This window comes from Ranitomeya variabilis, chromosome 5, assembly GCF_051348905.1.
Source record: "Ranitomeya variabilis isolate aRanVar5 chromosome 5, aRanVar5.hap1, whole genome shotgun sequence".
Lineage (NCBI taxonomy): Eukaryota > Metazoa > Chordata > Amphibia > Anura > Dendrobatidae > Ranitomeya > Ranitomeya variabilis.
In genome coordinates, this window is record NC_135236.1 from 687,080,287 (window position 1) to 687,105,508 (window position 25,222).

A 25,222-nucleotide genomic window follows, 5' to 3' on the forward strand; every position below is an offset into this window, starting at 1 on the left:
TCGGCCGATACTTGCTGTATCGGAATTCCGATACCGAGATCCGATATTTTTGTGATATCGGGTATCGGTATCGAAACAACATTAATGTAAAAATGTGTAAAAGAGAGAATTAAAATAAAAAATATTGCTATACTCACCTCTCCGACGCAGCCTGCACCTTACCGAGGGAAGCGGCAGCGTTCTTTGTTTAAAATTCGCGCTTTTCTTTCCTTTACGTGAGTCCCGGCTTGTGATTGGTTGCGTGCCGCCCATGTGACCGGGACGCAACCAATCACAGCAAGCCGTGACGTAATTTCAGGTCCTTCAGGATTTTAAAATTACGTTCCGGCGTTGTGATTGGTTGCGTCGCAGTCACATGGGAGACGCAACCAATCACAGCAAGCCGTGACGTAATTTCAGGTCCTTAAGGATTTTAAAATTACGTCCCGGCTTTGTGATTGGTTGCGTCGCAGTTACATGGGAGACGCAACCAATCACAAGCCGTGACGTCACGGGAGGCTGGACACGCGCGCATTTTAAAATGGGCGCGTGTCCAGCCTCCCGTGACGTCCCGGCTTGTGATTGGTTAATGGCGGCCATGTTGCCGGGACGCGGACCAATCACAGCAAGCCGTGACGTAATTTCGTCACGGCTTGCTGTGATTGGTCCGCGTCCCGGCAACATGGCCGCCCTGACCAATCACAAGCCGGGACTTCACGTAACCAAGTAAAAGCGCGAATTTTAAACAAACAACGCTGCCGGTTCCCTCGCTGAGGTCCAGGCTGCGTCGGAGAGGTGAGTATAGCGATATTTTTTATTTTAATTCTTTCTTTTACACATTTATATGGATCCCAGGGCCTGAAGGAGAGTTTCCTCTCCTTCAGACCCTGGGAACCATCAGGAATACCGTCCGATACTTGAGTCCCATTGACTTGTATTGGTATCGGGTATCGGTATCGGATTGGATCCGATACTTTGCCGGTATCGGCCGATACTTTCCGATACCGATACTTTCAAGTATCGGACGGTATCGCTCAACACTACATCTGAGTCATTGGCTGCTATGGGCATAAAGGGAGATAAACTCATGGTTTGGCCACCATCTTCCCCTGACCTCAACCCTATCGAGAACCTTTGGAGGATCATCAAGCAAAAGATCTATGAGGGTGGGAGGAAGTTCACATCAAAACAGCAGCTCTGGGAGGGAAGAAATACAAGTAGAAACTCTCCAAAAACTCACAAGTTCAATGGATGCAAGAATTATGAGGGTGACATCAATGAAGGCTCCTATGTTAACATGTAACTTGGCCTGTTAGGATGTTTTGGAGGTAAATAGCTTTTTTGCTCAGTGAATGTGACCTCCTAATGCTGCAAATTCTTCAAATGAGCATTTTCAGTTCTTTATATCAAATGTTGAGAAATTCTACTGTGCCTAATAATTTGGAGCAGTGCATTTTGAGTTTTTATTCATTGTGGAGATTATACTGTTATCATTGGGAGGTCTCTTCAATAAAATTCGATGTATAATCTAACGGGTGATGACTTTTATTAAACTGATTGTCATTTGCACCGACCATTTAGGAAAATCAGAGAAAAATGTAATTTGCATAATAATTTGGAACATAGTGTATATATATTGTTCCAATAAATACATTTCTTTATCTAAATAAAAAAAAAACAATAAAAGTACACATATTTAGTATCGCCGCATCCGTAACGACCCGACCTATAAAATTGTCCCACTAGTTAACCCCTTCAGTGAACACCGTAAAAAATAAAACGAGCCAAAAAACACTAAAGACAACGCTTTATTATCATACCGCCAAACAAAAAGTGGAATAACACGCGATCAAAAAGACAGATATAAATAACCATGGTACCGCTGAAAACGTCATCTTGTCCGGCAAAAAACGAGCCGCCACACAGCATCATCAAATTAAAAATAAAAAAGTTATAGTCTTCAGAATAAAGCAATGCAAAAATAATTATTTTTTCTATAAAATAGTTTTTATCGTATAAAAGCACCAAAACATAAAAAAATGATATAAATGAGGTATCGCTGTAATCGTACTGACCCGAAGAATAAAAATGCTTTATCCATTTTACCAAACGCCGAACGGTATAAACGCCTCCCCCAAAAGAAATTCATGAATAGCTGGTTTTTGGTCATTCTGCCTCACAAAAATCGGAATAAAAAGCGATCAAAAAATGTCATGTGCCCGAAAATGTTACCAATAAAAACGTCAACTCATCCCGCAAAAAAAAAGACCTCACATGACTCTGTGGACCAAAATATGGAAAAATTATAGCTCTCAAAATGTGGTAACGCAAAAAATATTTTTTGCAATAAAAAGCGTCTTTCAGTGTGTGATGGCTGCCAATCATAAAAATCCGCTAAAAAACCCGCAATAAAAGTAAATCAAACCCCCCTTCATCACCTCCTTAGTTAGCGAAAAATTAAAAAATTACAAAAATGTATTTATTTCCATTTTCCCATTAAGACTAGGGTTAGGGCTAGGGTTAGGGCTAGGGTTAGGACTAGGGTTAGGGTTGGGGCTACGGTTAGGGTTAGGGCTAGGGTTAGGGCAAGGGTTAGGGCAAGGGTTAGGGCTACAGTAAGGGTTGGGGCTAAAGTTAGGGTTAGGGTTGGGGCTAAAGTTAGGGTTAGGATTACATTTACGGTTGGGAATAGGGTTGGGATTAGGGTTAGGGGTGTGGTTAGGGTTACCGTTGGGATTAGGGTTAAGGATGTGTTTGGATTAAGGTTTCAGTTATAATTGGGGGGTTTCCACTGTTTAGGCACATCAGGGGCTCTCCAAACGCGACATGGCGTCCGATCTCAATTCCAGCCAATTCTGCGTTGAAAAAGTAAAACAGTGCTCCTTCCCTTCCGAGCTCTCCCGTGCGCCCAAACAGGGGTTTACCCCAACATATGGGGTATCAGCGTACTCAGGACACATTGGACAACAACTTTTGGGATCAATTTCTCCTGCTACCCTTGGGAAAATACAAAACTGGGGGCTAAAAAATAATTTTTTGGGAAAAAAAAGATTTTTTATTTTCACGGCTCTGCGTTATAAACTGTATTGAAACAAACACTTGGGGGTTCAAAGTTCTCACAACACATCTAGATAAGCTCCTTGGGGGTCTAGTTTCCAATATGGGGTCACTTGTGGGGGGTTTGTACTGTTTGGGTACATCAGGGGCTCTGCAAACGCAATGTGATGCCTGCAGACCAATCCATTTAAGTCTGCATTCCAAATGACGCTCCTTCCCTTCCGAGCTCTGCCATGCTCTCAAACGGTGGTTCCCTCCCACATATGGGATATCAGCGTACTCAGGACAAATTGTACAACAACTTTTGGGGTCCAATTTTAACTGTTACTCTTTGAAAAATACAAAACTGGGGGCTAAAAAATAATTTTTGTGGGAAAAAAAAAGAATTTTTATTTTCACGGCTCTGCGTTATAAACTGTAGTGAAACACTTGGGGGTTCAAAGCTCTCACAACACATCTAGATGATCTCCTTAGGGGGTCTACTTTCCAAAATAATGTCACTTGTGGGAGGTTTCAATGTTTTGATACATCAGTGGCTCTCCAAACGCAACATGGCGTCCCATCTCAATTCCTGTCAATTTTGCATTGAAAAGTCAAACGGCGCTCCTTCCCTTCCGAGCTCTCCCATGCGCCCAAACAGTGGTTTACCCCCACATATGGGGTATCAGCGTACTCAGGACAAATTGTACAACAACTTTTGTGGTCCAATTTCTTCTCTTACTCTTGGAAAATAAAAAATTGGGGGCGAAAAATCATTTTTGTGAAAAAATATGATTTTTTATTTTTACGGCTCTGCATTATAAACTTCTGTGAATCACTTAATGGGTCAAAGTGCTCACCACACATCTAGATAAGTTCCTTAGGGGGTCTACTTTCCAAAATGGTGTCACTTGTGGGGGTTTTAATGTTTAGGCACATCAGGGGCTCTCCAAACGCAACATGGCGTCCCATCTCAATTCCAGTCAATTTTGCATTGAAAAGTCAACTGGCGCTCCTTCGCTTCCGAGCTCTGCTATGCGCCGAAACAGTGGTTTATCCCCACATATGGGATATCAGCGTACTCAGGACAAATTGGACAACAACTTTTGGGGTCCAATTTCAACTGTTACCCTTGGAAAAATACAAAACTGGGGGCTAAAAAATAATTTATTTGGAAAAAAAAAGATTTTTTATTTTCACGGCTCTGCGTTATAAACTGTAGTGAAACACTTGGGGGTTCAAAGTTCTCACAACACATCTAGATAAGTTCCTTGGGGGGTCTAGATTCCAATATGGGGTCACTTGTGGGGGTGGTTTCTACTGTTTAGGTACATTAGGGGCTCTGCAAATGCAATGTGACACCTGCAGACCAATCCATCTAAGTCTGCATTCCAAATGACGCTCCTTCCCTTCCGAGCTCTGCCATGCGCTCAAACGGTGGTTCCCCCCCACATATGGGATATCAGCGTACTCAGGACAAATTGTACAACAACTTTTGGGGTCCAATTTCAACTGTTACCCTTGGAAAAATACAAAACTGGGGGCTAAAAAATAATTTTTGTGGAAAAAAAAAAGAATTTTTATTTTCACGGCTCTACGTTATAAACTGTAGTGAAACACTTGGGGGTTCAAAGCTCTCAGAACAAATCTAGATGAGTTCCTTAGGGGGTCTACTTTCCAAAATGGTGTCATTTGTCCGGGGTTTCAATGTTTAGACACATCAGTGGCTCTCCAAACGCAACATGGCGTCCCATCTCAATTCTTGTCAATTTTGCATTGAAAAGTCAAACGGCGCTCCTTCCCTTCCGAGCTCTCCCATGCGCCCAAACAGTGGTTTACCCCCACATATGGGGTATCAGCGTACTCAGGACAAATTGTACAACAACTTTTGGGGTCCAATTTCTTCTCTTACTCTTGGAAAATAAAAAATTGGGGGCGAAAAATCATTTTTGTGAAAAAATATGATTTTTTATTTTTACGGCTCTGCATTATAAACTTCTGTGAATCACTTAATGGGTCAAAGTGCTCACCACACATCTAGATAAGTTCTTTAGGGGGTCTACTTTCCAAAATGGTGTCACTTGTGGGGGTTTTAATGTTTAGGCACATCAGGGACTCTCCAAACGCAACATGGCGTCCCATCTCATTTCTTGTCAATTTTGCATTGAAAAGTCAAATGGCGCTCCTTCCCTTCCGAGCTCTCCCATGCGCCCAAACAGTGGTTTACCCCCACATATGGGGTATCAGCGTACTCGGGACAAATTGTACAACAACTTTTGGGGTCAAATTTCTTCTCTTACCCTTGGGAAAATAAAAAAAATTGGGGGCAAAAAGATCATTTTTGTGAAAAAATATGATTTTTAATTTTTACGGCTCTGCATTATAAACTTCTGTGAATCACTTAATGGGTCAAAGTGCTCACCTCACATCTAGATAAGTTCCTTAGGGGGTCTACTTTCCAAAATGGTGTCACTTGTAGGGGGTTTCAATGTTTAGGCACATCAGGGGCTCTCCAAACGCAACATGGCGTCCCATCTCAATTCCAGTCAATTTTGCATTGAAAAGTCAACTGGCGCTCCTTCGCTTCAGAGCTCTGCTATGCGCGCAAACAGTAGTTTACCCCCACATATGGGGTATCGGCGTACTCAAGACAAATTGTTCAACAACTTTTGGGGTTCATTTTCTCCTGTTATCCTTGGTAAAATAAAACAAATTGGAGCTGAATAAATTTTTTGTGAAAAAAAGTAAAATGCTCATTTTTATTTAAACATTCCAAAAATTCCTGTGAAACACCTGAAGGGTTAATAAACTTCTTGAATGTGGTTTTGAGCACCTTGATGGGTGCAGTTTTTAGAATGGTGTCACTCTTGGTTATTTTCTATCATATAGACCCCTCAAAATGACTTCAAATGAGATGTGGTCCCTGAAAAAAAATGGTGTTGTAAAAATGAGAAATTGCTGGTCAAATTTTAACCCTTATAACTCCCTAACAGAAAAAAATTTTGGTTCCAAAATTGTGCTGATGTAAAGAAGATATGAGGGTAATGTTATTTATTAAGTATTTTGTGTGACATATCTCTGTGATTTAATTGCATAAAAATTCAAAGTTGGAAAATTGTAAAATGTTCAAAATTTTTGCCAAAATTTCTGTTTTTTTCCCAAATAAACGCAGGTAATATCAAAGACATTTTACCACTATCATGAAGTACAATATGTCTCGAGAAAACAATGTCAGAATCACCAGGATCCGTTGAAGCGTTCCAGAGTTATAAACTCATAAAGGGACAGTGGTCAGAATTGTAAAAATTAATAAAAAAAAAAATTAATAAAAACGCGTTAAAACCTTCTCTCTCTCTCTCTCTCTCTCTCTCTCTCTCTCTCTCTTTATTGGGGCATTTGGTGAATATTAATAATTATGGTAATCCTGGTTGTCCTAAAACGGGAGAGGTTCATTCTGATTTCATGTCAGATAATGAGAAAAACCTGTACATCTCACCAACCCCTACACGTGGCACTAATTATTATCCTGCAATAATTATTACCCTGTACTGATGACTACTACACATGGCACTGATTATTAACCTGCACTAATTATTACCCTGCACTGATGACTACTAAACGTGGCACTAATTATTACCCTGTACTGATTATAACCCTGCACTGATTATTACCATGCACTGATGACTACTACACATGGCACTGATTATTACCCTGCACTAATTATTACCCTGCACTAATTATTAACCTGCACTGATGACTACTACACGTGGCACTGATTATTACCCTGCCCTGATTATTAGCCAGCACTAATTATTACCCTGCACTGATGACTACTACACGTGGCACTGATTATTACCCTGCACTGATTATTAGCCAGCACTAATTATTACCCTGCACTGATGACTACTACACGTGGCACTGATTATTACCCTGCACTGATGACTACTACACGTGGCACTAATTATTACCCTGAACTGATGACTACTACACATGGCACTAATTATTAACCTGCACTGATTATTACCCTGCACTGATTATTACCCTGCACTGATTATTACCCTGCACTAATTATTACCCTGCACTGATGACTACTTGTCAGGACTCTGAACATTTTTTATTACCTTTTTGTGCATTACTGCCCTTTTCCAAGATGGCGTCTTTGGTCTCATGTGCACTGTGTCTTCCTGCTATAAAATTCCACCCCAGCCTTCAGTCTGTGCTAGAGTATTCTGCCTTGCATCCAGCTCCTGACCTCTGATTACTCCCTGGCTATACACCTGCTCCTGTGAACCTGTGTGGTGATCCTGCTACTCTGCTCTGAGTTCCTGCTGCATACACCAGTTCCAGTAATCCTGCTTCATCTGCTGCTCATGTTTACTTCCATCTGCATTTGCTGGACATGTAAGCTGTTGCTGCTCTGCAAGAACCTGAGACTATTACCCAGACCTCCCTGCTTGAGCTAAGATATTATTTGAACTGCCTTATAAGCATATCTATCTGTGTTTGGACTAAGACAAGGATTTATTCGTGTCAAGTATCCTCAAGAATTATTGTGCTTCATAGACTTTCTGCGTGATTGCATTTTCCTCTGAAGTTTCCTATAGACTGCTGAGCTGCATTTGATATTTGCACCAAGTGTTGTGGACTTGAGTTTCTCTCTGCACCTGTTTGAATCACCGTGTGATAATATAGACTTTACCACTTATAAAACTGTGTCCTGTAGTTGTCTTCTTCCATGCAGAGTCTCCTGAGTTATCCCCTATAATTATTACAGGATACTCTAGCCTAAAAAAAAGGAGACTGCTGGAACAATGACTGCAGAAAGCAGACTAGAGCAGGTGTTTTCCATAATTAGATCACTGCAGAAAGATGTGGAAGGTCTGCAAAAGAAGTTTGGAAGCTTTGAACACAATCAACAAGTGTTTGGACAAACTTTGCAGGACTTAAGCACCCGCATGGCAGCCCAGGAAAACAAACTTGCTGGCATAGAGTCCCAGTATGGACGGGCTTTTCAGGACATAAGCACGCAAATAGCTGCACAAGTGACTTTACCCTCTGGGCAACCGCCACCAGCTGGCCCACCTAAGTTGCCCCCATTCAGATTTAATAGTGATCGTGACAAATTTTGTGGCTTTGTGAATCAATGTATGCTATATTTTGATGTGCATGCTGACCGTTTTCCTAATGATAGATCCAAAGTATTGTGTGTAATAATGCTACTGACCTCACGAGCGCTCGCCTGGGCGAATCCGATGATTGAGTCTCGTGACCCATGGTTAAATAACTTGGATGATTTCTTGGCCGCTATGGCATTAATGTTTGATGATCCTAATCACCGTGCAACCGCTGAATCTGCTTTATTGTCTTTACACCAGGCAAAACGTTCTGTTATTGAGTATGCTACTGAATTCAGGAGATTAATGGTAGATACCAATTGGGACAGTTATGCACAATTGCCTATTTTTAAAAGGGATCTGTCTAGTATTGTAAAAGATGAACTAGCTCGCTCTGAGTCACCACAAGAGCTAGAGACATTTATACAGCATTGTGTGCGCATTGACATTCACCTTACTGAGCGTAGGCAGGAGAAGTTTGCTGCATATAACTGTATTTCTAACTTTTCCCTTCCTTCCAAAGAGCCTGCAGGTAAAACATCTCAGGAGGTGGAGGAGGTGCCCATGCAAATTGATTCCGTTCAGAGGCGCGAGATCAATGAGCGCCGGGAGCATCGCCTTCGTGAAAGTCTATGTTTCTACTGCAGCCAGTCTGACCACTTCTTGATCAATTGTCCTAAGTGTCCTAGATGGCCTAACAAGGTGCTAGCAGCAGTAGGGGAGTATGACAACTGTGAGGATGAATCTGACATCTCTGAATGTAGCCTGCCTTTAAACGCTGTATTCCATTCACTTTCTATGACTTCACCCCCCAAGGAGCTTAAGGAAAAGAACTCTCACTGTTCTCTCCCTATTAAGATCCTGTGTTCAGGACAGTGGATTTCCAGTGCAGCTATGATTGACTCTGGTGCAGGTGGCAATTTCATGGATATCGCATTTGCCAAGGAGCATGGTATTGAAATTCAGCAAAGAGCCTCTCCAATTACCATGGAAACAGTGGATGGGTCACCTTTAATCTCTGGGCCTGTGGATCAGGAGACCGTACCCCTTGAAATTTTTTTGGAGCCTAATCATCAGGAGCAACTTTCTTTCTTGCTAATTTCTTCTCCTCATTTTCCTGTGATTTTAGGCATTCCTTGGTTGCGTTCTCAGAACCCAATTATCAACTGGGAGACCAAGGAGATTATCTTTCCAACAAGGAGCAACTCAGCGTTAACAGAAGCTGTCCCTGAGTCCACGGCTACGGAACCACATGTACAGGTATTTTCTTTACCTCCAGCATATAAAGAGTTCTCTGACATCTGTGACAAGAAGAATGCAGATCAGCTTCCTCCACACAGGCATTATGACTGTCCCATTGAGTTGCTTCCTGGGGCAGATATTCCTTTTGGTAACGTATACCCTTTGGCGGCACCTGAGCTTCAAGCCTTAAAGGAGTATATTGATGAAAATCTGGCCAAAGGCTTCATACGTCCTTCTTCCTCACCAGCAGGGGCACCTATCTTTTTTGTAAAGAAGAAGGATGGGACCCTGAGACCCTGTGTTGACTATCGGGAACTCAATAAGGTAACCGCACGAAACCGTTACCCTTTGCCTCTGATTCCCGAATTACTGGAAAGAGTCCGCCATGCTAAGGTGTTCTCTAAACTGGATCTTCATGGGGCTGGCTTATAATTTGGTGCGTATTTGTCCAGGGGATGAGTGGAAGACAACATTCAGATGCCGGTATGGACACTTTGAATCTCTTGTGATGCCCTTCGGGCTTTGTAACGCCCCTGCAACGTTTCAACACCTTGCTAATGACATTTTCAGAGATTTGTTGGACCAGTTTGTAGTGATCTATTTGGACGATATACTAATCTTTTCTGACTCTCTACAGGAACATGAAGAAAATGTCAAAACTGTTTTAAGACGTCTGAAAGAGAACCATCTGTATATTAAGCCAGAGAAATGCGAGTTCCATCGTTCTGAGATACAGTTCTTAGGTTATATCATCTCTCCCCAGGGGCTGAACATGGAATCTGGTAAGATTCAGGCTATCCTTGACTGGCCGGTACCCAAGAACGTTAAGGAGGTCCAACGTTTTATTGGTTTTGCAAATTTCTACAGACGCTTCATTCGAAATTTTTCTGATATTGTCCGTCCCATTACTTCCTTGACAATGAAGGAAAAGCCCTTTAAGTGGTCATCACAGGCTCAAGAAGATTTTGATCGGCTTAAGATCTGTTTCACATCAGCACCACTGTTGATATACCCAGATCCAACACTTTCTTTCATTGTGGAGGTGGACGCTTCTGATAATGCTTTGGGGGCTATTCTCTCCCAAAGAACTGGAGAGAAGGGTCTGCTACATCGTTGTGCTTTCTTTTCCCATAGACTAACCTCAGCAAAGAAGAATTACAACGTGGGAGACAAGGAATTGCTGGCTATTATTGCGGGTTTCAAAGAATGGAGGCATCATCTGCAAGGAGCTGCACAACAGATCATAGTGCTAACTGACCATCGCAATTTAGAGTTCCTTAGATCCGCTAGATGTCTTTCTCCTCGTCAGGCTCGTTGGAACTTATTTTTAAATCAATTTAACTTTGTTATCTCGTACCGTCCAGGTTCTCATAATGGGAAGGGTGATGCTTTATCCCGAATCCATGCTGCAGATTCCGTACCTTGAGCCCCGTCCAAGACCATTCTACCTGATGCCAATTTCATCGGAGTTATCCACGATCAGGACTTATGGAAGGAGTGCAGGGAGGCCTATGAAGGTGATGTATTTCTGGCCAACCCACCTGTGGATATTAATCTTGTCTTTAAGGGTGGCATGTGGTTCAGAGATTGACGTGTCTACGTCCCTGAGGTCGTCCGTCTGCAGATCCTCAAGTTGGTACATGACTCCAAGTTGGCTGGTCACAGGGGATACAGAAGACACAAGAGTTCCTGAGCCGATTTTTCTGGTGGATAACTTGCCTGAAGGATACCAAGGACTATGTTCTCTCTTGCGAGGTATGTACTCATTACAAGACTCCTCATGTGACACCTATGGGTCTTCTACAACCATTACATGTTCCGTCCCGCCCTTGGGGGTCTATATCAATGGACTTTATTGTGGAGCTGCCTACATCGGGGGGCATGAATACAATCATGGTGGTAGTTGATCGCCTGACTAAAGCTGCTCATTTTGTTCCGTGCACCGGCCTCCCCTCAGCTAAAGATACAGTGAACTTGGTTATACAGAATGTCTTTCGGTTGCATGGGGTTCCGGATGAGATCATCTCTGACCGTGGAGTGCAGTTCACTTCAAGATTCTGGAAGGGGTTTTGCTCTGCACTCAATATTAATGTCTGTCTCTCTTCCGCTTATCATCCCCAGACAAATGGTCAGACTGAGCGTACCAACCAGACGCTGGAACAATATCTAAGATGTTATGTCAGCCATCTCCAGGATGATTGGTTGGAGTTGCTGCCTTTAGCCGAATTTTCATATAATAATTCTCAGAGCGCCTCCACTAAATTTACACCTTTCTTTGCCAATCTGGGTTATCATCCGTGTATCTTACCTAGGTCTCCAATTAATTCTCCGGTTCCGGCAGTGGAGGAAAGGCTGACTGCGATGAGACAGAATCTGGAGGTTCTGAAGGAATCCCTGACCACAGCTCAAGAACGTTATAAGAGATCTGCTGATAGATTCCGTAAACCTGCACCCATGTTCAAGGTAGGAGATTCCGTGTGGTTAGCAACTAAGAATCTGAAGTTAAACGTTCCTTCACAAAAACTTGGACAGAAATTCATTGGCCCTTTCAAGATCAACGGTATTGTGAGCTCTGTGGCCTGCCGGCTGAAGCTGCCTAGGACTATGAAGGTACACCCAGTTTTTCATGTATCTTTACTAAAGCCTGTGTCTCCTAATACCTTCCAGGGACGCGTTGTGCCACCTCCGCAGCCTGTGGTGATTGATGGGCAAGAACAATTTGTGGTGGAGGAAATTGTTGATTCCAGGATTCGCAGGAATCGGCTCCAATATCTGATAAGATGGCAGGGATATCCCCCTGAGGAAGACTCTTGGGAACCTGTGTAAAACATCAATGCCCAACAGAAGATTTCTCGTTTTCATCAGAGATTCCCTGAGAAACCAGGTCCAGGATCGTCCTGAGGCCGCTTCTAAGGAGGGAGTAATGTCAGGACTCTGAACATTTTTTACCTTTTGTGCATTACTGCCCTTTTCCAAGATGGCGTCTTTGATCTCATGTGCACTGTGTCTTCCTGCTATAAAACTCCACCCCAGCCTTCAGTCTGTGCTAGAGTATTCTGCCTTGCATCCAGCTCCTGACCTCTGATTACTCCCTGGCTATATACCTGCTCCTGTGAACCTGTGTGGTGATCCTGCCACTCTGCTCTGAGTTCCTGCTGCATACACAAGTTTCCAGTAATCCTCCTTCATCTGCTGTTCGTGTTTACTTCCATCTGCATTTCCTGGACATGTAAGCTGTTTCTGCTTTGCAATAACCTGAGACTATTACCCAGGCCTCCGTGGTTGAGCTAAGATATTATTTGAACTGCCTTATAAGCATATCTATCTTTGGACTAAGACAAGGACTTATTCTTGTCAAGTATCCTCAAGAATAATTGTGCTTCATAGACTTTCTGCGTGATTGCATTTTCCTCTGAAGTTTCCTATTGACTGCTAAGCTGCGTTTATTATTTACACCAAGTGTTGTGGACTTGAGTTTCTCTCTGCACCTGTTTGAATCACCGTGTGATAATATAGACTTTACCACTTATAAAACTGTGTCCTGTAGTTGTCTTGTTCCACCCAAAGAGTCTCCTGAGTTATCCCCTATAATTATTACACTACTACTAGTGTTGAGCGATACCGTCCGATACTTGAAAGTATCGGTATCGGAAAGTATCGGCCGATACCGGCAAAGTATCGGATCTAATCCGATACCGATACCCGATACCAATACAAGTCAATGGGACTCAAGTATCGGACGGTATTCCTGATGGTTCCCAGGGTCTGAAGGAGAGGAAACTCTCCTTCAGGCCCTGGGAACCATATTAATGTGTAAAAGAAAGAATTAAAATAAAAAATATTGCTATACTCACCCTCCGACGCAGCCTGGACCTCACCGAGGGAACCGGCAGCGTTGTTTGCTTAAAATGCGCGCTTTTCGTTCCTTCCGTGACGTCACGGCTTCTGATTGGTCGCGTGCCGCCCATGTGGCCGCGACGCGACCAATCACAGCAAGCCGTGACGTAATTTTCAGGTCCTTCTAGGCATTCAGTATTTTAAAATTACGTTCCGGCTTTGTGATTGGTCGCGTCGCGGTCACATGGGCGACGCGACCAATCACAAGCCGTGACGTCACGGGAGGCAGGAGACGCGCGCATTTTAAAATGCGTGCGTGTCCAGCCTCCCGTGACGTCACGGCTTGTGATTGGTCGCGTCGCCCATGTGACTGCGACGCGACCAATCACAAAGCCGGAACGTAATTTTAAAATACTGAATGCCTAGAAGGACCTGAAAATTACGTCACGGCTTGCTGTGATTGGTCGCGTCGCGGCCACATGGGCGGCACGCGACCAATCAGAAGCCGTGACGTCACGGAAGGAAGGAAAAGCGCGCATTTTAAGCAAACAACGCTGCCGGTTCCCTCGGTGAGGTCCAGGCTGCGTCGGAGAGGTGAGTATAGCAATATTTTTTATTTTAATTCTTTCTTTTACACATTAATGTTGTTTCGATACCGATACCCGATACCACAAAAGTATCGGATCTCGGTATCGGAATTCCGATACCCGCAAGTATCGTCCGATACCCGATACTTGCGGTATCGGAATGCTCAACACTAACTACTACACGTGGCACTGATTATTACCCTGCACTGATGACTACTACACGTGGCACTGATTGTTACCCTGCACTAATTATTAACCTGCACTGATGACTACTACACGTGGTACTGATTATTAACCTGCACTGATTATTACCCTGCACTAATTATTACCCTGCACTGATTATTAGCCAGCACTAATTATTACCCTGCACTGATGACTACTACACGTGGCAGTGATTATTACCCTGCACTGATTTTTAACCTGCACTGACTACTACACGTGGCACTGATTATTACCCTGCACTGATTATTACCCTGCACTAATTATTACCCTGCACTGATGACTACTACACGTGGCAGTGATTATTACCCTGCACTGATGACTACTACACGTGGCACTAATTATTACCCTGCACTGATGACTACTACATGTGGCACTGATTATTACCCTGCACTGATTGTTACCCTGCACTGATGACCTCTACACGTGGCACTAATTATTACCCTGCACTGATGACTACTACATGTGGCACTGATTATTACCCTGCACTGATTGTTACCCTGCATTGATGACTACTACACGTGGCACTGATTATTACCCTGCACTGATGACTACTACACGTGGCACTAATTATTACCCTGCACTGATGACTTCTACACGTGGCACTGATTATTACCCTGCACCGATAACTACTACACGTGGCACTGATTGTTACCCTGCACTGATGCCTCTACACGTGGCACTAATTATTACCCTGCTCTGATGACTACTACACGTGGCACTAATTATTACCCTGCACTGATGACTACTACACGTGGCACTAATTATTACCCTGCACTGATTGTTACCCTGCACTGATTGTTACCCTGCACTGATGACCTCTACACGTGGCACTAATTACTACCCTGCTCTGATGACTACTACACGTGGCACTGATTATTACCCTGCACTGATGACTACTACACGTGGCACTAATTATTACCCTGCTCTGATGACTACTACACGTGGCACTAGTTATTACCTCGCACTGATTGTTACCCTGCTCTGATGACTACTACACGTGGCACTGACTATTACCCTGCACTGATGACTACTACACGTGGCACTAATTATTACCCTGCACTGATGACTACTACACGCGGCACTGATTATTATCCTGCACTGATTATCACCCTGCACTGATGACCTCTACACGCGGCACTAATTATTACCCTGCACTGATTATTACCCTGCACTGATTATCACCCTGCACTGATGACCTCTACACGTGGCACTGATTATCACCCTGCACTGATTATTACCCTTCACTGATTATCACCCTGCACTGATGACCTCTACACGTGGCACTGATTATTACCCTGCACTGATGACCTCTACACGTGGCACTGATTATCACCCTGCACTGATGACCTCTACACGTGGCACTGATTATCACCCTGCACTGATGACCTCTACACGTGGCACTGATTATTACCCTGAACTGATGACCTCTACACGTGGCACTGATTATCACCCTGCACTGATTATTACCCTGCACTGATTATCACCCTGCACTGATGACCTCTACACGTGGCACTGATTATCACCCTGCACTGATGACCTCTACACGTGGCACTGATTATCACCCTGCACTGATTATTACCCTGCACTGATTATCACCCTGCACTGATGACCTCTACACGTGGCACTGATTATCACCCTGCACGGATGACCTCTACACGTGGCACTGATTACGTCTGCCCGTGGCTCACACTCACTGTGTTCTTTCCCGATCCTGTGGATGATGTGCATCCGGCCAGACACGCTGACATGTAGGTGACATTATTCGCCCCGCACACTGGGTCCCACTGCTGGGTGGAGCACGTACAGTTGGCGTTACACGGGGCGAAGAAGCGGCCATCTCCTAACGTGTCCAGTTTGCTCCTAGGTTATATTAGATGTCAGAGTCATGAGCCCACATTCTTTGCCTCTATCTCTATAATCCCCCGGACTCACCCGTTATAGGACACGGTGATCCCCGCCACCTCCCCGTTATCACAGCCAACCATGAAGACAGACATGGACATGATGAAGGCCACGAAAAAGCAAGTGAAGACCAATTTGGAGGTGGACAGGATTCCAAGCTTGTACCTCTTCATCAGGAAACCGCCCAGGAGCATGCCCACAGCTGCCGCCGGCAGGGTGGAAGCTCCTGCTCACGATAGAAAAAACGCAAAATAATCTGCACATTGGAACATCACCGTAGACTATTATGGGCTTGTGTCATCTCCACGGTCAGAAGGAGGCCTCAGTAGTGTGAGTACAGGCCGGAGTGTTTGCCTGCAGATCACACCCTGAGGACACGGGCACTCACCGGTGATGAAGTTGGCCCTGGAGATGGACTGTCCATACTGCTGCTCCATGTACTTGGGCTTGTAGGTGATGAACCCCAGGAAGCTGTTGGTCTGCAGGAGGGTGATGAGCAGCAGCATGACGTAGAGGCGTTGACCGGCCAGAGCCTTCAGGGAGAGGGCGAAGCCTGCAGCCGAGGGAGAGATGTCAGGACCCCGTCATCACGGGCTCTTCTCATATACACAGACCCTGTGCCCCTCATGTAAGATTCTGCTTGGTGTCAATGACTTTTAGGCTCTGTGCCCACGTTGCAGAATGTTCTGCTTCAATTCTGCATACCCTTGGCAGGCAAAACGCATGCGGATTTAGATGAGCTTTACATACCGCGTATTTATTGCATTTTCCATGCGTTTTTCAAGCGGATTACAAGCGGATTTCTAGTTCATGTCTATGGGTGCGGAATTGCTGCGATTCCGCAAAAATAATGAACATGCTGCGTTTTTTTACCGCGATGTGTTTCAGCTGTGGAAAAAAACGCAGCATGGGCACATCAATTGTGGAATGCATTAGAAATTAATGGGATGCTGATTGTAAGCATTTTTTAGCATTTCCGCCGCGGAAAAAAGATTCACTGACAGAAAGCAGCGGTTAGTACTGTCTGCCCTCACCTTTTACTGTAGCTTTTTGCTCAATGTGTGATGGTTCTGTCTCTTTAAACTTCTGCCCCTCGGGGGACGGCTGCGCCTCTTTCGTCTTCATATCCTTGGGCAGGAAGCAGAAAGGGATCCCGGCCATCAGGTTGATGACTCCGGCCACTATGAACCCGAGCCACCAGGCGCCCACCCAGCGCGAGTCCTGGGGTGTTATGGTCAGCGTGTCTACAGGAGAAAGTCAGCAGCGGACTCTTACAAAAAGCAGTGCAGGAGGGTAGCGGTGATCTGACCATCAGGCTCCATATCTCCCCATCCACCACTGCTGAACATGAGACCGCCATCATTACAGACAATCACTTCCATCTCACACATACATGTGACTTGTAGTTCTTTAGCACATGATCGGTTCTGCAGATTCTCCTCAGGTTGAGGTCTGGGGACTGTGGGGACAACCAGCTCCTCTACCTCATTGTCACTGACCCACTTCTTCTCCATTCTCGCCGTTTCCTTGGTGTTGTTCTCCTGCTGGAGCACTGTGTCGTCCTTGTCATACCCATAGTACTGGAGTGTACGGAGCAGCTCGTCTTGTAGGATTCTCACATATATCGAGAGCACCATCGTTCCTCACCAAGTGTCCAACGCTTCTGGCTGTATAACCATCCCGGCTCATCAGGCTTCCTCCACCGAACTTGTCATTTCCTTCAATCTCTCGATCCATTCGCTCCTTATTCCCTTGTTTCCTCCAGACCCATTTGCAGCCATCAGAGCCGTCTATTGACCTTCATCTCATCGCTCCAGATCACCCGTTTCCAATCTTCTACGTCCACTTTTCTGACTTTTTTGTAAACTTGAGCAGACACTTCTTAGGACAATATTGAAGTCGAGGCGTCTTCACCTTTTTTCGGGTCACCATTCCAGTCTTGTGTAACGCTCTTCGCAGGGTGCTGACATGGACGTCTGTGATCTCACTATTATACGAGCCTCCTCCACTGTCGTGTTTGTCGCCCCAGAACCAATAGACCTTCAGATGCTCCGACTTGGTGACTCCGATATTTGTCCTGGACGGCCACCTCTTGGCTTCTGAATGGACGGACGGACTTCATTTCATATTCTTCCAGCTGTCATGGCACTCACATGATGCCATTTGGTAATTTTCGTGGCCGAGAGACAGCTATCGATGATCTGGATGATGCGGTTTCTCTTTTCTTGGGAAATCTTCATGGCGGCTCCTCGATTCCAACCAGTGATCTTTCACTTGGGAATCATCCTAATAACACACGGAGCTGTTAGGGAATGTGAGGACAGGTTTATGTTGTAGTATTCCGGCAGAGAAAGATTATTCCACCACCAGGAGCAAAACAGAAACAATGCAGCGAAATGAGGAGAATCTTCAGAACTAATCATATGCTAATTAGCTGCAAGTCACATTTATGTGTCAGATAGAAAAGATGATTGTCTGTAAGATGATGGCGGTCTCACGTGAGAGGCAGTGGTGGATGGAGAGATATGGAGCCTGATAGATCACCGCTAGCCTCCGGATCCTCACTCTACATCCAGGTAAATCTGATAATCTGGGGTGGGGGATTCTGGTAATCCGGCCGCCCTTTCTGTGTGATGGGGGTCTCACATGAGAGGCAGTGGTGGATGGTGAGATATGGAGCCTGGCAGTCAGATTTTACTCATCAGTGTATAACAGCTGTAGATTATATACTATACACCGTGCTCCAAATTATTCTGCAAACTGGGTTTTAGAGCCATAAAGATGTAAATTTTTGTTTTTCCCATAACCTCATGGATGATTTGTGCTTTGGGGTCTTTGGATCACTGACATCAATCTCAGACCCTTGTGATAATTAGTTGTCAGGTGCCCAATCACAATGAAAACTCCTTAGGAAGGATGTTCCACATTATTAAGAGCCACAGGTTCAAAGCAATATGAGAAAGAAAAAGGATCTCTGCTGCTGGAAAGTGTCACATAGTGCAATGCCTCAAGCAAGGTGTGAAAACATTGGATATTTCATGGAAACTTAAGAGTAATCAATGTATTGTGAAGAGATTTGTCACTGATACAGAGCAGATGGGGTCCTGCAGATAAAGGCACAATGAGGAAGGTCCTGCAGATAAAGGCACAATGAGGAAGGTTCCTGCAGATAAAATCACAATGAGGAAGGTTCCTGCAGATAAAGGCATAATGAGGAAGGTCCTGCAGATAAAGGCATAATGAGGAAGGTCCTGCAGATAAAGGCATAATGAGGAAGGTCCGGAAGATAAAGGCACAATGAGGAAGGTCCGGAAGATAAAGGCACAATGAGGAAGGTTCCTGCAGATAAAGGCATAATGAGGAAGGTCCTGCAGATAAAGGCATAATGAGGAAGGTTCTGCCAAACAAATTAATCAGATCTAGAGAACAGCTGCTAAAATCCCATTTCAAAGCAACAAACAGATAATTACGATGCTGGTGTCTCTGGAGTCATCTGTCCTTAAGGTCTCAGATCCTCCAGAGGCTGCAGATGGCTGGATGGTCCAGATGGATGGTTGGTGGATGGCCACCATATCCCAACAAGGCCTCAATGTCAGCAAAGTGATTGAACATTGCACTGACTTATCTGTGTTCAGGAAAATACTAGCATTTGTGTAATAATGTGGAGCGCGGTGTATGTATCTCCTGTAGATTATATATATAATTCCTGTAAATTATTACGGTGCCCCGTATTTGGGGTCCATCAGCTCCTGGTAGCGATAATACAGTGGAGTGAGCAGTAGATGGCAGTGATGCCCACCAGGGACACTTGTATATAGGGGACATGATGATATGATGACGTTTCTGTGAGCGCGGGGATCTGTACCATCATCATCATATATCGAATCAACTCACCCAGATCCACAAATCCAATATCGACATAAAGCTTCGCGAATACCGAGCTGAGCATGAACCCGGCCATCGGGCCGAACATGGAGATCGTGTGCACACAAGCTGGGGGGGGAAGAGCGGCAAGGGTTAATGCACCATAATAATCACTAGGGGAAACCACCCATCCGAGCTCTGCAGGGACCCCAGAAAATCATCTGATGTAACCCAGACCCCCTGACACCACCATTACCTATGTACAGCGGCGTGTTCTCCGTCCCAGCAAAGTCATCAAGGTAGGAAATTCCCAGAGGAGTAATAGGAGTCTCCCCGATTCCTCGCAGCAAGTTCCCCACCAACACGCAAACCCACATGTAGGAGCTCGTCTCCTGCACACACCCTGAAAAGACAGATGGAGCAGAGCTGAGGGTGTCCACAGCACTGATATCGGTGGTGTTACATAGGACTGCAGGTGACATCTACTACTTTATCTGTATTCACAGAGTAACGCCCAGGCAGATTGTTGGCCGCGGTGCCGAGTCTGCAGCGTTCTCCTGACTTCTTCTCACTCGCTTTCGTTGTCCCCTTGTCTACGTTTGTCTGTGTAGCTTAGTGGAGAGCGTGGGTCAGCGGTGACCGTGCTGTGACCTCCACTGTTAGCGGACACCGTTTCAGCAGCGTTGCGGCCATGTGTGAACCCTCCCCTTTGTAATGTCGCGATACTACTGAAGTTGACATTTGTCTAGTACGTTTTTACGCCTTTTTGGACGTTTGTTGGTCCGGAGTCGGAGTCGGGTCTCTTACCTGCTTTCATGTCTTCCGTCAGGGTCCTGTTGGCCAGACACGGAGAGATGCTGTAGGCGTGGCCTGTTGAATTGTTGGCAGGAGTCATTTGTGCCCTCGCGACTTCATATTTGTAACTATGAAGAGATAATGTTGGTCAACGCAACTCTGGAGCCAAGGCTCACGACATACTGCAGGGCGACGGCACTTTACGTACAGCCCCATGAAGAAATGCGGCATCGCTGACAGGAAACTGCCCAAGGCCATCAGGAAGCAGCCGGCAGCGATGATCCGCGGTCTGTGGAACTTCGCCCCAAAGTAACTGACAAAGGCGATCACCAGCAGATTCCCTGGACGGAGGAGAAATGTGAGAGCAACAAGACAGTGCCAAAATTGATATCAAGGCGACAATGCCTACCAAACTCGAAGCTGCTATCCACCATCCCCGCTGTGGAGGAGGAAATGTCAAAGCGACGCTCAATCTGCGTGATCGAGCTCTTCACGTAACTCCCAGAGTACGCCTTTGCGAAGTAACTGAAGCAGAGAGCGACCAGGAAAGTCTACAGGACACAAGGAGAAACATGATCATGAGGGGGAGTATGAAGAGAATGAAGAAGAGGTAGACGAGAAGGAGGAGGCAGAAGATGAGAGGGAGAAGGAAAGGATGAGAAAGATGAGGAGGAAAGTGAGACAGAGGCAGATGGGAAGAGGATAAGGCGGATGATGGGGATTAGGAAATTGAGAAAGAGGAGGAAGATGAGAGAGAGGAAGATGAGGATAATATAGAGGAGGAAGAAGAGGATAAAGTGGGTGAGGAGGTGGAATAGAGGAGGAGGCTGAAGAGGAAGATGGGAGGAGGATGAAGAGGATGAGAGGAGTAAAAAGAGAGAGGAGGATGAGAAAGTCAAGGATTAGGAGGAGTATGAAGAGAAGGAGGAAGAGGCAGATGAGGAGGGGGATAAGAAAGAAGGGAGGAGGAGAAAGAGGATGAGAGGGAGGAGGAATAGGATGAGAGAGAGGAGAAAAGTGAGACAGAGGCAGATGAGAAGAGGATAAGGCGGATTATGGGGATTAAGAAATTGAGGTGGAGGAAGATGAGAGAGAGGAGGATGAGCATAATATAGAGGAGGAAGGAGAGGATAAAGTGGATGAGGAGGTGGAATAGAGGAGGAGGCTGAAGAGGAAGATGGGAGGAGGCTGAAGAGGATGAGAGGAGTAAAAAGAGAGAGGGGATGAGAAAGTCAAGGATGAGGAGGAGTATGAAGAGAAGGAGGAAGAGGCAGATGAGGAGGAGTATAAGGAAGGAGGGAGGAGGAGGAAGAGGATGAGAAGGAGGAGGAATAGGATGGGAAAGAAGAGGAGGAAAGTGAGACAGAGTCAGATGAGAAGAGGGTAAGGCAGATGATGGGGATTAGGAAATTGAGAAGGAGGAGGAAGATGAGAGAGAGGAGGATGAGGATAATATAGAGGAGGGAGAAGAGGATAAAGTGGGTGAGGAGGTGGAATAGAGGAGGAGGCTGAAGAGGAAGATGGGAGGAGGATGAAGAGGATGAGAGGAGTAAAAAGGGAGAGGGGGATGAGAAAGTCAAGGATGAGGAGGAGTATGAAGAGAAGGAGGAAGAGGCAGATGAGGAGGAGGGGATAAGGAAGAAGGGAGGAGGAGAAAGAGGATGAGAGGGAGGAGGAATAGGATGAGAAAGATGAGGAGGAAAGTGAGACAGAGGCAGATGAGAGAGGATAAGGCAGATGAAGGGGATTAGGAAATTGAGAAGGAGGAGGAAGATGAGAGAGAGGAGGATGAGGATAATATAGAAGAGGAAGAAGAGCATAAAGTGGATGAGGATGTGGATTAGAGGAGGAGGCTGAAGATGAAAATGATGGGGAATGGAGTGATAAGCATGAAGATGAGGTTGAGGATAATGTGGAGGAGGAAGATGATGAGAGTAGGAGGGTGAGAATGAAGAAGCTGATGTGAGGAAGAAAATGAGGGGGATGCGGAAGATGAGAAGTAAAAGCTACATGAGGAAAATGCTGAGGAGGAAAATGATGGAGTGATGCAGAGGACGAGTAGGAGAAGGATAAAGGGGAAGCTGAGGAGGATGGGAGGGAGCTGAGGTGGATGAGCAGGAATATGAAGAGGAGGAGTGATATAACAGTGCCATACATAATAACAGTAGACCCTGTGCAGTACACATTGAGGATGGTGTTCTGATTTGTGGAGGTGGTGTAGGAATCCTGCGGGTGTGATTGAAGGAGTGTAGATCATTTTTTGGTGTAGAATCCATGGGAGTTTGCAATATACAGTATGCTGGAGGGTGTAGGACATCTGCAGGGGGTTTAGGATATCTGTATGAGGACGTAGGGCATCTGCAGGAGGATGTTTGACCTCTGTAGGAAGGTGTAGTACATCTGTAGAAGAACGTAGGACCTCTGTAGGAAAGTGTATGACGTCTGCAAGAGGATGTAGGACATCTGTAAGAAGATGTATGACCTCTGTAGGAGAGTGTATGACATCTGTATGAGGTGTAGGACATATGTAGGAAGACTAAATGCAGATACCACTGGTGCATATCAGATATCATAACGGGGAACACCCTATACTGGACATATGATATAACAGGGCTAAACTCCACTATACAAATAAATCCTACAACGAAAACTACGGAGTATAAAAACCCATCAGATTATAAAAATATTGAATTTTATTGGAGAACACATCAACATCAGTAACAACAAATATAAAAATAGACAAGGTACACGTATGAACACATATATGGCGGTACAACCACACTGTAAAAGTAACACCTCGGGTTCAGAACTGATACATGCAGACAGCTGCAAAGAACACAATGGTCACTCAAGTAACTAGTGTTTATAACTGTAAAGTGCATAATGCTTCATATGAGAGGCCATTCTGCCCAGCAGTGAACCGCATCCATCAGTCATACATCAAAAGGTATAATACAGGTATCCAGTTAAATCTGCCGTTCTTACCCGCAATCTCCTATGGTGCCAGTGTGTGTCCGATGGGGCCATCGGACACACACTGGCACCATAGGAGATTGCGGGTAAGAACGGCAGATTTAACTGGATACCTGTATTATACCTTTTGATGTATGACTGATGGATGCGGTTCACTGCTGGGCAGAATGGCCTCTCATATGAAGCATTATGCACTTTACAGTTATAAACACTAGTTACTTGAGTGACCATTGTGTTCTTTGCAGCTGTCTGCATGTATCAGTTCTGAACCCGAGGTGTTACTTTTACAGTGTGGTTGTACCGCCATATATGTGTTCATACGTGTACCTTGTCTATTTTTATATTTGTTGTTACTGATGTTGATGTGTTCTCCAATAAAATTCAATATTTTTATAATCTGATGGGTTTTTATACTCCGTAGTTTTCGTTGTAGGATTTATATGTAGGAAGACGTAGAACATCTGTAGGAGAGTGTATGACATCTGTAGAAGGATGTATGACCTCTGTAGGAAGGTGTAGTACATCTGTAGGAGAACGTAGGACCTCTGTAGGAGAGTGTACGACATCTGCAGGAGGTGTAGGACATCTGTAGGGGGATGTATGATCCCTGTAGTATGATGTATGACCTCTGAAGGAAGGTGTTGTACATCTGCTGGAGGTGTAGGACATCTATAGGGGTTTAGCACATGTGTAGGGGGGCGTAGGACATCTGTAGGAGGATGTGTAGGATTCTGGGGTTTGAATTTTCTCTCTATTTTTTGTCCATCGCTCTATTACCCTGTTTGTAAATAGTGACTTTGGCTGAGAGAATTGCTCTTTTGAAGAATTGACCCTTCACCGCTCTGTGTTCAATACTCTTATCTTCTGCAAATATCCAGCTGGACCCGGGGTAAAGTCTGATTCTTAAGAGGGTCCATTCTGTCCATCACCCACCGGTAGTACCCAGACATGCAAATGGTGTTACCTTTAGTGAAGAGCAGCAGGACGCCCCCTTCTTCTGGGGGGCTGGGATGACCCCATCATTTTTGGGTGCGCCGATGTTCAGATTGTTGAGTTCGCTGATCTCTTTCTCTGCCGCCATTTATACAATTATCCTAAATGACAGCAGTAAATGTGGAATCAATAACCTGCCTATCAAGACCAAACTATTATAATGTTATTACAGTGGGCACACAGATGGAAGGACACGATATGGGCCCTCTGCAATCCAATAGCCCGTCCCAATACACAATTCCATCAGCTTTGGAGGTGGAGATGGCCCCCTAACCTCTTGTGACCCCTGTATGGCGGCATAAGTCTCTTCCTCTTATTCCGCCTGCCTCCATTAAGGGTGATGATGGCATCTTGCTGGGTTCGGGGGATGACCAAGCATTTGGCTCTGGCTGCAGGACGAATGTAGTTCTCTGAAAAGTCTCAGGATGAACCATTGGACACCTTGTCTGTGACTCACCGTCTTGTGACTATTTCCCACCGCTGATTTTTCTGTAAATGAAGCTGCTGGGTTGTGACCATTTGTGGCTCAGAGTCAGAAGACGCCATAGCAGAGCGCTGGATGCCATGTCGGAATACCTCGGCGCCACGTGTCTCCGGCCGCCGTGTGGCGAGAGCCGCAGGGATCCCGATGGGATCAGGTCGTGGACACTAGTGAAATATCTCCAAGCTGGTGAAGTT

At 45.1% G+C, this 25,222-nt stretch overlaps 1 protein-coding gene across 4 annotated transcripts in view; it reads right to left on the bottom strand.

The window, feature by feature from the left end:
• Positions 1 to 25,222, bottom strand: part of LOC143777149 (solute carrier organic anion transporter family member 1C1-like) — a 160,714-nt gene that overhangs the window by 31,324 nt on the left and 104,168 nt on the right. For all 4 annotated transcript variants that reach the window (XM_077267233.1, XM_077267236.1, XM_077267234.1 and 1 more), the window contains exons 2-11: positions 24,516 to 24,645; positions 20,988 to 21,129; positions 20,787 to 20,919; positions 20,591 to 20,706; positions 20,040 to 20,186; positions 19,814 to 19,912; positions 16,954 to 17,163; positions 16,308 to 16,472; positions 15,950 to 16,145; positions 15,712 to 15,877 (exon numbers count right to left, since the gene is read on the bottom strand). In XM_077267233.1, coding sequence (XP_077123348.1) covers positions 15,712 to 15,877; positions 15,950 to 16,145; positions 16,308 to 16,472; positions 16,954 to 17,163; positions 19,814 to 19,912; positions 20,040 to 20,186; positions 20,591 to 20,706; positions 20,787 to 20,919; positions 20,988 to 21,129; positions 24,516 to 24,632 — 1,491 coding nt within the window. In that variant the 5' untranslated portion in view covers positions 24,633 to 24,645. The remainder of the gene's footprint in view (positions 1 to 15,711; positions 15,878 to 15,949; positions 16,146 to 16,307; positions 16,473 to 16,953; positions 17,164 to 19,813; positions 19,913 to 20,039; positions 20,187 to 20,590; positions 20,707 to 20,786; positions 20,920 to 20,987; positions 21,130 to 24,515; positions 24,646 to 25,222) is intronic.